The sequence below is a fragment of the Phoenix dactylifera genome, chromosome 2 (genome assembly GCF_009389715.1).
Source record: "Phoenix dactylifera cultivar Barhee BC4 chromosome 2, palm_55x_up_171113_PBpolish2nd_filt_p, whole genome shotgun sequence".
Lineage (NCBI taxonomy): Eukaryota > Viridiplantae > Streptophyta > Magnoliopsida > Arecales > Arecaceae > Phoenix > Phoenix dactylifera.
Genome location: NC_052393.1, coordinates 27,029,492 through 27,042,401, shown reverse-complemented (window position 1 = coordinate 27,042,401; position 12,910 = coordinate 27,029,492). Strand labels below are relative to the sequence as shown.

Here is a 12,910-nt window from a genome sequence, read left to right as displayed (position 1 = left end):
TAGTTTAAGCTTTTGGACTGTGAGTTCATGATAAATAGTATTAGAATCAGGTCCAATGTGTGTCCCAGCTTTATTAGTCATGTAGGCCTCTTATGAGGCGATTCCAGAGTCAGTAAGGATCCTATAGAGTTGCACAGGACACAGACCATAGGTGGGCCCTCCTCCCTCAAGTAAGAGCTAATTTACGATGATGGCATCATGAGGTTAGGTGAGAGAGATTGTTATAATCCCACACGACTAATAAAAGAAACCAAGCTGTCCTCTATTTGATAGCTTAAGCTTTTGGATCGAGTTTGTGAAACCATGCTGACCTGAAGGAGCACCAAAGGAGCTAAAACCTAAGATAGCAACAGAAATATTGTAGCCACTGATGTATGAAATAACATTATTTAATCTATTTTCACAAGGCCTTTAAAAGAGTGCAACAGTTCATATTTAGACATCTAGGGAGCATCTCAAGCAAAATGTTAAACAAGTATTATTAAATTCGGATGTTAAAGGACTATTTGGCATTGCTGTTGTTTTTTGATCTTGGTTTCTTTACAAATTAGTGAAGAATCACATGGAGATCGATAGCATTTGCGGAAAAAAAAAACTTCTACTATTTCTTATTTTTATTTTCACTCCTTTTTGTAAGCAATAAATCTTTGTTTCCTGAAGCTCTAAAGATTTTATAAATAAATGCAAAAAATAGAAGGGTTTTCTCAAACATATTGTTCAACCTAATTCATTTTTCTTTCTCGTATTATTGAAAAAACAGAAAATAAGAATAAATACCAAACGAGCCCTAAAATGTTATTTTTTTACTCTATCTATCTTCCTCCCTAAAACACACATTTAGCATACCTTAGCTCTACTGCATTTCAAAAATAAAATAAAATAATCTTGACTGGATCTAATGCATCGTATCTAAAAAATTCCAGCCAAATGTGTTGCACTTGATTACCAAATCATCAAAAATATTTCCCCAATTTGGTTGCAGAAAAGATGTATAATTCCCATAAGCTAAAGCTATGAAATTAATAACCATCATCTCAAATTTCATGCCAGCCACGCTCCCGCCCTAAAGTTATTACCTTCTAAGAGCTGTTTTGAGCAAGTTCTCAAACTATCATGTATCAAAATTTGATCCATAAAACCTAAACTGGTATAGATGAATGAAGCTTGGAAGTTAAGATACAACTAATGCCCAACTTACAAGACAGCATACAGAGTGTAACAGTGACTGCTACACAATTTGCTTCTCATTTCAAATACATTTGAAGCAACCATATATTTTGCTGAAAAATAGTTAGGACAATTGACATTAATTAATTACACCAGGTACAATTGATCTTCTTTTTTAATCTACCTCAGATAAAGTGATACCAAGAACTGTGAGAAGAGAATAAATTCACTTACAATCACTGCAGGTGAATGGATGCCAAAAAATGGGACTATATCCACCTGCAACCATTTCTCAACTGCTGATCCGACCACTGCACCCACAACAAGGCCCCCCACAGTAATTATTGTCGCTTTTCCTGTGAAAGAAAGCACAAACAATTCATTTACATATCGGGAGGAAGCAAAATCAAGCATAGAACAGCGTCAGAAAAACATGTACCATGATGATACAATCTTTTTCTCTCATATATATATATATATATATATATATATAGAGAGAGAGAGAGAGAGAGAGAGAGAGAGAGAGAGAGTAATGATACAATCATTGTCATCTTCATGTTTTTGATTATGAGAAAATAACAGGCGGCAAGCAGTAAGCCTTTGACAGGCTTGAAACCAATTACCCCTCCCTCCAATCTTAAGTATTGACTGGAAATATCCAGATCAAGCACCCTCAGCATTTGTCATTATGGAAAACAACTTATCTGTTGACATATTTAGCAGTCTAACCCAGAACAAAATCAACATGGTTCAAGACATTTTAAGTGAACTAGTAGAAAATATCAAAAAATATTTACATCTTGTAGTTACCTTATAGAAGCACTTCCTTTGAAATATTTATTTAATGGGATAATTACCGCTTTTGGTTGGATCCTTTTGAGGGTCCTCTTTTCTTTCCCCCTCGTAATTCAGACTTTATGACTTTTCAAATGCTTATTGAGTCCATCCTTTGAGTTGAAGTTTAGATTACAAGATCATGATATATCTATATACACATATACATACATGCATGCATGCGTGCATGAATACATATGTGCAGGTATGTTTTCATATGCATATATATAACTACATACCGAGGATTTTCCTGAGGATGAACAGAAGTCATGAACAAGGATTAGGAAAATCTAGAAATAACTGAGGCTGTGGCTATTATTCAAAATTAATGGAAAATCAGGATACTTAATCCAACAGAAATAATTGGGTAGGACTTGCTGTCATGGTTCACTTCAACCAATGACATTAACATGGGTTCACCACTGTGAATTGTAATGAATTTGTTATACTCATAAAGATCTCAACTAAATCTCTTTTCTACCGAGCTAGACCAAATTTCGTCCCACTGTTGTTGATGTCAATTAATTATCTTGAAAATAAAAATTTCAAGAACACATTGCTTATTAGTATGTTTCTCTTTTATGAGACACCGAAATAGTGGATCAAATGTAAGTTGCTTGATAGTTGCATGAACAATTTCACATACTAATATAACTCTGAACATTTTTGCATGTGGCTGATCTGTTTTACAGTATAGCAGTTAATTCATATTTTCCAATGTGAAGTTGTGAACACATATATACAAATTTATATATTATTTAGCCCGAAATAAATAGGAAAAACATAAAACGCCAAGCTCCTTACCTAGGCTAATGCTCTTCTTGGTCAAAAAGTACAATGAAGCTCCAAAGCTGGTAGCCAAAATTATCCCAGGAACATCAGCCCCGGTGTATGTCCCAGCCGAAGAAGTGGAGGCACCACTAACAAACGTGAAAACCATCAAGGCTCCATAAACCCCACCCTGTACACCGAAATTGCCAATAGATGGAGCTTCAACTGAAACAGAAACATTCTTGACTGTTTTCTGTAGCCATTTTGGCATTGCACCTGTTCCTGCACTCCTAACAGGTTTAACATCAGCATAACGGATGCTACTATTTACAACTTTTCCGGCCCTGCGTTGTGATAAACTCTGCATAAGCAACATGTCATATGCAGCCTCAACCTGAAACAGAAAAATCAACATGGTTTCAGAGATGACTACATCAGAACAACTGGTATAAGGAAGCCATGGAACACAATTCTAAAGAACGTTTAAACTATATACCAACAATCTTTATCCAAAGTAAAATGCTTTCAGAACCAAATATGGTACTAAGGAAAAGCTTCAAGGCCACGTGTCAGGAGGGGATTGGTTCACTGCACCAGGGACCTGCTGTGTATGGTGCTGACATCCTGAACTGCACCAATCCCCTATTGTCATGTGGCACCTCAGTTATGAAGTGTCATTTCTTTGGTACCACATTTAGGCCCCGCAGCATTACTCTTATCCAAAATAAGATACATGGTGTTGGCTTTGCAGATCAATATATGGTCCATCAAAGTTTGAGAACTCTTAATGACATGCTCAACCTAACATCAAGCCTTTGAAATGGCACGAGATTTCTAGCCTAAGTAATTATGGGGCACAAAGGGGTTTCCATGAAACCTGAAAAGCCTGTTTGGGTAATCCAGCAGGATTGGGCTCAGTTTCTTGTTGGATTCGTGGATTGGGCATCCCATTTGAACATAGCTCATAGCAACCGAACACCTTCTCCCCACCCTCCCCCAAGCCCAAATCTTGTGAGAAGGAAAAAAAACCTCCATGGGTCTTTTTTTTTTAATTCCAGCGGACCAATAGGCCTATAGGCTTGGATTTCAATTGGCTCTGAGAAGATGCAGGCTGGGCAGGCCAGTTGGCCCGATTCCTATAGGATATTCCTGCAAGAATATCCAAACAGACCTAAATGGGAAGGAAGCCTACCATATAAGTTACACCGTGCGGCTTCACATAGTCAAGGAATAATGTTTGAAGGTTCCTCTAGACTTTAGGAGAGTCTAGACAAAGAGCTAAGAAATATTGAAAATAGCAAACCTCATTCATCTCGATAAAGCATGAACAATAAACCAAAATGTCAAATAAAAAGATAGCCAACTTCTCAAAAAATATTTAGCAATAAAAAATAACCCATGCTGTTCAGAATTTATGTTGGTACAAATGCCAAGGTTTATCTTGGTGCAAGCATAACTTGTACAAAAGACAACATACAGCTGACCATTCAAGGAAAAATGAAAAGGAATTTAATGGAAAGGAATAAAGAAAACAATCAAACTAATGAACTGTAATTCTCATTATTATGCTCCAACAAACACAAAAAATGGAAAATAAATAATCTTTCCTTAATCCATCTCCTTCCTTGCTGATTTTTGATTTCAAAACCTCTAAAATGTGACAAATAGAAGGTTGTGCTACAAGTATGCCTAAATATCATATATGAAGATTTTGTGAACTGATCGGATTATCACTTAAAAATCAAACATAAAATTTAGAGAAAATAACCAAAGTCAGAGAGTTCTCAGATGGCAGTCATATATATAGTTTAATATCATTCAATGAACATGACAACCATCAACATCAAGAAGGGTAAAGTTTTCTGAGCTAGAAAGAAATAAAAGAGATCAAGGTTCGCTGTCTCAGTACCAGACCCTGTACCGATGCCACACTAGCACGGTGTCGGTACGGTACGGTATGGATTATTTTTGACATATCGAGTGTCGGTACGCTACCTGTACTAGGTACCGGTACCGAACTGGTATAGTACGGTACGTTCTGTACTGTCCGATTCGGGCTGGTATGGCGTACCTTGAAAGAGATACTACCATAAATTATAAGAGCACATAAGACAATGCACAGAGCATAGATTCCAAGTATGCTTTGGATTCTTTGATTTGAAGAATATATTATCTTCATGGAAATAACACCACCCGTATATCATAAATATTTATACAGATCATATCTCATCGAAAGATTAGCACATATTCCTACAGTTTTATGAATAACAGGCTAGAAGAGCTCCCTTGGTTTCATAGAAGAATATTCAGAGTGATTCCAGAGACCAAAGCTTCTGTTTCTCATCGACGCTGCCGGATATGTAGGTGACATGATACTTGGAACTTGACAAGCAAGGTTATAAAGGCTGCTGATAAAGGAAATCCACTACTGTGGGGGGTGAGCAGCAGATCCTTTTTATCTCATTACAAGGGGCTAAGTCATCCAAATATAGATTTAACACATGCTAGTGAGATGTATAAAAATACAAGACAAGATTTTTCTAATACCACTGCTGAAGTAAAATCTAATCAAACACAGAATTTTCCGAATAGATAATGAAAGCAGATTGTCATATAATAATCAGCTAGCTGATAAGTAGATTGACTGCAAGGAAGTGATAGAGTAGATGGATACAGTGTTGGGGTGTGTTAGATAATGTTACAATGAAGGAATAGTCGTGATTTGATACCCATGTCAGAGATAAGGTAGCAAGGTCAAACAACTTCCACAAAAATTTATGGCATTAAAGATGTACATTCTGTTATCAGAACAAGTACCCATGGGAAGAAAAAAAGCAGGGACAAGGTCATTCATCTGAAAATAGCACACAAGATACTTCTTTGTATGCCTGATGGTTGAAATATCATTACTGAAAATAAACAATTAGTACGAAATGCTTATTCCAAGGAGACAGCATCCTGTGAAGGAACGATAATTGTGATAACTATTGATTCTTTATTAAAACGATGTACATGTTTAAACAATCACAAGGAGCTTATTATAAACATATAAAGAATGCTAATATGGTACAAAGGCGAAGTGAGGACTACCTATATACGAAAAGATCACCAAGAAGAGAAGTCTACCATGAATACAACAACAGCGATCGATACACATATGGTAGTAGGCTTTGTAATTGAAGCAATAACCTAGGTAATATGGGATGGGAAACTAAAAGGATTGCATCAAATGGAACAGCAGCAAAAATCCAAATATGCTTTTTGTATAGGTGGCTCAGGAAGAAGGGGGTAGGAGCAGGCTTGGAAGAGGTGTAGGAGTGTTCCCAATGTAATAATAAGAAGAGCAAGGCTTGGAAGAGATGTAGGAGCAGAAAGGGTGAGAGATAAGAAGAGGAAGGCTTGGAAGAGGGGTTGGAGTGGCAAGGGTGGAGAAGATAAAGGAAACTTGGCAAGGGTGGGAGTAGATGAGGGAAACACCCTTTTTACTGCTTGCACACCATCTTGTGTGTGAATACTTGAACATCAGGACAGATCCTGTCCTTAATTCCAAAACTGAAACAAATGAAAAAGGAGAAAAACATTATATTATTTTATCTGACGACCTTTGTGATTGGTGATGGTTGTATATTGTATTAAGCATTTGGCATGATTTTATGAGCTGAATGATGTCTTCAAAGTTTGCTTGGTACAAATTGTACAAGTTTAACCTCCCAAAGTACAACCCACAAGATCATAATCATCAGTATTTTTCTATGCACTGCTACCTGCATATTGATCCATTTTTATTATAGAAAGTTGCTGAGAAGACCATTTATAATTTTGAGGATTGGTTGAACATGAATTATTCTGTTTCATATGCAAAAGAAATAGGATTTTTTTTCTGTTTACGCATGATAATTCACTTTTCATGCACCTATTTTGAATGACTCCCAGTTCTTTTCATCAACCCTCATGCAATTTAATCATGATCTGTTTGGGCTGCTACCATGAATTACCAAATATCATTTATAACTCATAGATTTTGTATTAATCCAGCAGCTGCCTGATATTGGCTTTGATATTCAAAAAGAGCGTACATGTTTACTTTTTGAGAGAGAGAGAGATTCATTAAACAAGGGTCCACAAAAGAAAAAGATTATTATAAAGACATCCATAATACATGTTACTAATCTTTTCAATAATATCAGTAGTATCTCCTCCTAAAAAAAAAAAAGGACATGCATAGTACATGTTACTAATCTTTTCAATAATATTAGTAGTGTCTCCTCCTAAACAACTAAGAATGGATGATCTTATAAACCTTAAACATATCCTAATCAGCGGCACATAAATTTCAAAATTTTCAGCAGCAACGTTCTAACGCCAAAGATTCCCAAATTCTCGGCTTTTCACACTAATAAAGAAGAGATTCAGAACTTCTTTTACCTGGTAAGTATTAACTTAATTAATCTCCTAAAAATTATCCTTCTTTTGGACCCAACAACCGAAGCATAGGTCATATGTTAATTCCAAAAGAATCCAGAAGCCAAAAGGGTTCAGAAAACATAGAATGCCCTGCATTCCATTGACATATATCATCAATTTATCACCAAGATTAATCTTTTCTGAATGCACGAGCATCAAGAATAAGAATACCCATCAGCGGAACTAAAATTGGACAAACTATAGAGACCAACAAGAACTCAAATATCGAAAAGGTTGAAGAAGAGAAGAAATGGAGGAGGGATGGACCTGGGCGACGGCCTCTTGGTCGTCCTTGCAGGAGGCGAGAATGGCGTTCTTGGCGCGGAGGATGTCGTCGAAGGAGGCGCCCTCGGAAACGCCGAGGAGCTTGAGGGCGCTCTCGACGGACATCTCGAACGGGGCCGAGGAGTCGTCTGCCCGGGATCCGGCAGCCGGCGGGGTCGGCGCGGTGGGGAGCCGGCGGGGGACAGGGAGGGTCGTCGCAGGTCCCCACCACCGCCTCTTTCTTCGCCACCCGAGGTGGTGGGGGGCGTGCCGGGCGGAGATAGTGGCGGCGGGCGGCCTCGTAGGGTTCTTGTGAAGGATGGAGCCGTTGAGCGAGAGAGCCGCTGCCATTCTTTTCCTCCCCTCTCTCTGTCCCTCGCTGATTTTTTTATTCTGTGGGAGAAAGCGTTGGAAGAACTGACATGACATCCTCGTATTATCTTCATCAGTACAGTTATCAGGCAAAATATGCACACATACCTCAAAATAAATAAATAAATAAATATATATATAAAAGCTGGTAGGTATGTATGTATGTATGTATGTATGTATATATATATATATATGTGTGTGTGTGTACACTTGTGTTATATGTATATATGAGGTATATATTTATGTATGTCTGTATATATGTATTTATATGTGTGCGCGCGCGTATGTATGTATAAATGATAGTTGTTACCAGATTTTTGTTGAAAATTCTGACCGGATTGCTTGCTGAATCCAGGATTAGGAGACACCCACCTCATATGCCCAGGCTCTGGAACGAGTCTTTCCGATGTGGAATTATTGGGCCTCACACACCCGGTTGCTGGTAGCAACTAGTTGCTGATTTCCTTTCTTGTAAATCAGGTAGCTATTATCATTAAATACAACATAATAACCCTTATCAATTAACTGACCAAGACATAGTTGTTACCAGAATTTTGTTGAAAATTCTGACTGGATTGCTTGTTGAATCCTCTCCCAGAAACACAAACAGCAGCTACAGTGGTGTATATATATGTGTGGTATATATATACACACACATATAATGTAGCTTATATATAACGTTTCTAGTATGAAACTTAGACAAATTTTTAGGCTTTAGATACACTGGAATATAACTACTCAGAGTTCAAAGGAAATTTAGATAAGTTACTTCCTATAAAATATTAATATATAGGTTTCATTTTTCATGCATTTTTATCTTTGGAACAGTGGTGTTATGAAACTATAAAAAGTTCCATGTCTATATGAATCCACTGTTTTATCCACAACAAAATATGTTGAATAATGTCTTTAACAAAACTTATCATAGCTTGTGCAGTTGTGTAAGGTGAAGAGTAAGGCTGTGCACACCCTTGATAAATTTTGCTTTTTTAAGTATGGGGGTTAGGGTTGCTTCCAAGGGGCTACGAGTAAGACCCTAGTAGACTTGTTAAACCTATATAAAGCACATAGCTTATAATGTGCTACCTTAGTAACAAGAATCCAATATATATTATTGTAAACTCTAATATGTGAGTTTTGATTAATTAATTCAAAACTCACATATCAGACACGAAAGTAGACCATGGCAAATTAATTTTTACTATTTAGGAGTATTTTCATAAGAACATATAACTCTAGCCTCTAGGCGTAGCTTCCCATTAAGTAATTATAAAAGAATTTGAATATTTTACCCAATGCAATATCCAGTGGGGAGGGTGTCTTCTTTTTCTTCTTCGTGCAGCCGTTTTCCTGCTTTCTACTGTCACCATCTTGACCATGCAGACAGGGCAAAAAAAGCTTCCTCACTCATTGATGCATCTTTCCACGCAAGAATTGTCCTCTAGATTCTCGCACTCATTAATATCTTCCAAGAGCCAACATGTGTTTAAGTCAACAAGATAGAGGTGACAAGAATATATTAAGGTGGAGTAAAAGCAAAGGTAAATTAACAAGATCCGGTATTGGTTGCAAACTAGGTTATAATCTTTATACAAAATAGAGATATTGATTCCTTAGCCTAATCAAGGCTTGAGCTCCATAGCTCCACCAGCTTCTATAGATCAAAGATGCTAACTTGCTACCTCCATACAATCCTAAAGAATGAATTTGGATGAACTTCCATCCTATTTGTTAACATAATAAACTTTTAAAAACAAATATTTTAATTATACCAAAAAAAGTTCCCCTTATTCCAAAAAAAAAACTGCTAACCTCCTCCATATAACCTTTGACCTTCTGGTGAAGACAAGATTTGATGGTATAATTTAAAAAAATTATAATGTGGCAGCACCTTTATTTTTGGTATAGACGTAGTAGCATCTTTAGGGAGGTTGGAATTCTGTGGCGATGGCGCACGTTAAAACGAGAAGGTATTTAGACGTCTCGAGGGCTTCGACTCCTCCTTCCTTCCTTTATATTATATTTATCTAAAAATAAAAAAAATTCCGCCTTCGTGTTCCTTCTCTATCTCTCTCTAAAGCTTAGGACTAGGGTTAGGGTTAAGAAAGAGAGAAAGAACTCAGTTCTCTCCTCCTCTTTTCCCCTTCCTTCTTCACCAATTGTAGACTTAGGGTTAGGGTTAGGGTTTTGCCTCCGCATGAGGGCACTTTTTCCTCCCTCCCCATGATGTCCTCCTCGCTTTCTCCTTTCCCTTCCTCCATGGCCTCCTCCTCTCCCCCGCCCTCCCCCTCTGACGCGGACTACCCCGCCGCCTGGTACGGCAACATCCAGTACCTCCTCAACATCTCTGCTGCCGGTGCCGCCTCCTGCCTCCTCCTCTTCCTCTTCGTCAAGCTCCGCAGCGACCACCGCCGCTTCCCTGGCCCCTCCGCCCTTGCTGCCAAGCTCCTCGCCGTCTACCACTCGACCGCCTCCCAGATCGCCCTCCACTGCGGCGCCGACGCCGCCCAGTTCCTCGTCATCGAGCGCGCCAGCTTCGCCGTCCTCCTCGCCGTCTCCATCGTCGCCCTCGCCGCTGCCCTCCCTCTCAACCTCTGCGCCGGCTCCGCCCCCCTTGCTGACCAGTTCACCCGCACAACCATCAGCCACATACCCCGCGGCTCGTCGCTCCTCTGGGTCCACTTCCTCCTTATGGTCGTCATCGTCGCCCTCGCCCACTTCGGCATCTCGAAGATGGAGGACGATCTCCGGATCACCCGCTTCCGGGACGGGAATGGAAACCCTAGCGATTCCAATGCCAATTCCGTCGCAATTTTCACCATCATGGTGCAGGGGATACCTAAAAATCTAGCTGCTGATAAGGCCCCGCTGGAGGAGTACTTCCAGCACAGATATCCCGGCAAAGTCTACAGGGTCATCGTGCCGTTCGATCTTTGCTCCCTGGAGTACCTCGCATCCAAGTGGACCAAGGTCCAGAACGACATCTCTTGGTTGGAAGCTCGGATGGATGCACGAAACCTTGGTGGTGGTGAGGGTGGTGGCGAGCTTGGAGAGCACTGGCTTTGGAGGAGGGCGAAAGAGATATGGGGAGACATTGCCGCAAAACTGGGTTTTACTGATGAAGAGAGGTTGAGAAAGTTGTATAATTTGAGGTTGGTATTGGAGAGTAAGCTGTCGGAATACAGGGAAGGGTGTGCGCAGGGTGCTGGGATTGCTTTTGTTATCTTTAAAGATGTTTACACCACCAACAAGGCCGTGAGGGACTTCAAGAGTGAAAGGAAGAAGAGGCCCATCGGGAGGTTCTTCCCTCTGATGGAGCTTCAGCTTGGGCGGAGCCGATGGAGGGTGGAGCGGGCCCCTCCGGCAGCTGACATCTACTGGAACCACTTGGGCTTGAGCAAGCTCTCATTACGATTTCGGCGGGTCGCTGTAAACACTTGCCTTCTTCTATTGCTCCTGTTCTGCAGTTCACCTCTCGCGATCATCAGTGCAACGAAGAGTGCTGCACGGATCATTAATGCAGAGGCTGTGGATAATGCGCAGCATTGGTTGACTTGGCTTCAGGGCTCGAGCTGGTTTGCAGCTGTAATTCTCCAGTTCCTGCCCAATGTCCTTATATTCGTGAGCATGTACATTATTATCCCATCAGTGCTATCTTACCTTTCCAAGTTTGAATGCCATATCACGGTATCTGGGGAGCAAAGAGCCGCATTACTAAAGATGGTTTGCTTCTTTCTGGTAAATCTCATCCTTCTTCGAGCTCTGGTCGAGTCATCACTTGAGGGTGCTATACTGCGGATGGGGAGGTGTTACTTGGATGGTGAAGATTGTAAACGGATAGAACAGTACATGAGTGCTTCTTTCCTGTCCAGATCATGCCTCTCATCTCTTGCATTTCTGATCACGTGCACCTTTCTAGGGATTTCGTTTGATCTGTTGGCTCCGATACCGTGGATAAAAAATATGTTAAAGAAGTTTCGGAAAAATGACATGATACAGTTGGTTCCAGAACAGACTGAGGATTATCCTTTGGAGCAGAACAATGAAGAAAATAATCTACGGATGCCTCTTGTATCAGAGAGAGAAGACAGCTCAGATTTGAACGGTGTCGAGGCACATGATCTTTCAATATACCCGATAAGCCGGAGCTTCCATGCTCCAAAGCAGACATTCGACTTTGCACAGTACTATGCTTTTAACCTCACAATATTTGCGCTCACCATGATCTACTCGCTGTTTGCTCCGCTTGTGGTTCCTGTGGGTGCCATTTACTTTGGTTATCGCTATGTAGTGGACAAGTACAACTTCTTGTTCGTGTACAGAGTTCGAGGCTTTCCTGCTGGTAATGATGGGAAGCTAATGGACAGGGTGTTGTGCATCATGCATTTCTGTGTGGTCTTGTTTCTTCTGTCAATGTTATTGTACTTCTCAGTAAAGGGTGACCCTACAAAGCTGCAGGCCATTTTCACCCTTGGGTTGTTATTGTTCTATAAAGTGTTCCCTTCCAGAACTGACATGCTTCAGCCATCAATTTTGGAAGGAATGCAAACTGTTGATAATTTCGTAGATGGCGCAACTGATTATGAGGTTTTCTCGAAACCTGACATTGATTGGAATATATATCAATCATGATGAGGACTTCAAATTTCATATTTGTGCTTGTTAACATTGTTGGGCAGTGGACGAGTTTATTAGTGTATAACTAGATGTATTATGTGGTGGTTTATAATATGTGGTTTCTATAATGCTGGCATTCTTTTATACGGGGTACAAATCCATTGTAGTTTTGGTGGTGCATAATATTGAAAAGATCTATGTTTACATTATATTATCAGAGCCTCATCTGGAGTAACGTGAAGTGTGTTTTGTGTAGTTTGCTAGAGTTAAATCTTGTCTCTCAGGGGTTTTTTTAGAAGCAAGGGATTCTCGAGCAGTTTGGCATTCTTAATATAACACCTTTGAAGCAATGTGTTCATTTATCATTTTTGTTGGTACTGGTGTTCATTTGTCATTTCAAAAGATCAGCTGTCATAATACC

At 39.8% G+C, this 12,910-nt stretch overlaps 2 protein-coding genes across 2 annotated transcripts; one reads left to right on the top strand and one right to left on the bottom strand.

The window, feature by feature from the left end:
• Nucleotides 1-1,124: 1,124 nt before the first annotated feature.
• LOC103708721 (protein CHAPERONE-LIKE PROTEIN OF POR1, chloroplastic-like) lies at nt 1,125-7,922 on the bottom strand. The gene is made up of 3 exons (XM_008793778.3): nt 7,504-7,922; nt 2,806-3,166; nt 1,125-1,523 (listed from the first exon to the last, which is right to left on the bottom strand). Exons 1-3 carry the CDS (start codon nt 7,849-7,851, stop codon nt 1,348-1,350), a joined length of 885 nt encoding a protein of 294 aa, XP_008792000.2. The 5' UTR covers nt 7,852-7,922; the 3' UTR covers nt 1,125-1,347.
• A 1,884-nt stretch (nt 7,923-9,806) lies between these two features.
• LOC103708677 (CSC1-like protein At4g35870) lies at nt 9,807-12,698 on the top strand. The gene has a single exon (XM_008793720.4). The coding sequence runs from the start codon at nt 10,096-10,098 to the stop codon at nt 12,502-12,504; it is 2,409 nt and encodes an 802-aa protein (XP_008791942.1). The 5' UTR covers nt 9,807-10,095; the 3' UTR covers nt 12,505-12,698.
• Nucleotides 12,699-12,910: the final 212 nt, after the last annotated feature.

Coding starts and splice junctions, on each gene's coding strand:
- LOC103708721 (XM_008793778.3), bottom strand. CDS start 7,851: ATGGCAGCGGCTCTCTCGCTCAACGGCTCCATCCTTCACAAGAACCCT. Junction 3,167..7,503: donor ACCAAGAGGCCGTCGCCCAG/GTCCATCCCTCC, acceptor TTTCTGTTTCAG/GTTGAGGCTGCATATGACAT. Junction 1,524..2,805: donor CAAGAAGAGCATTAGCCTAG/GTAAGGAGCTTG, acceptor TTTCTTTCACAG/GAAAAGCGACAATAATTACT.
- LOC103708677 (XM_008793720.4), top strand. CDS start 10,096: ATGATGTCCTCCTCGCTTTCTCCTTTCCCTTCCTCCATGGCCTCCTCC.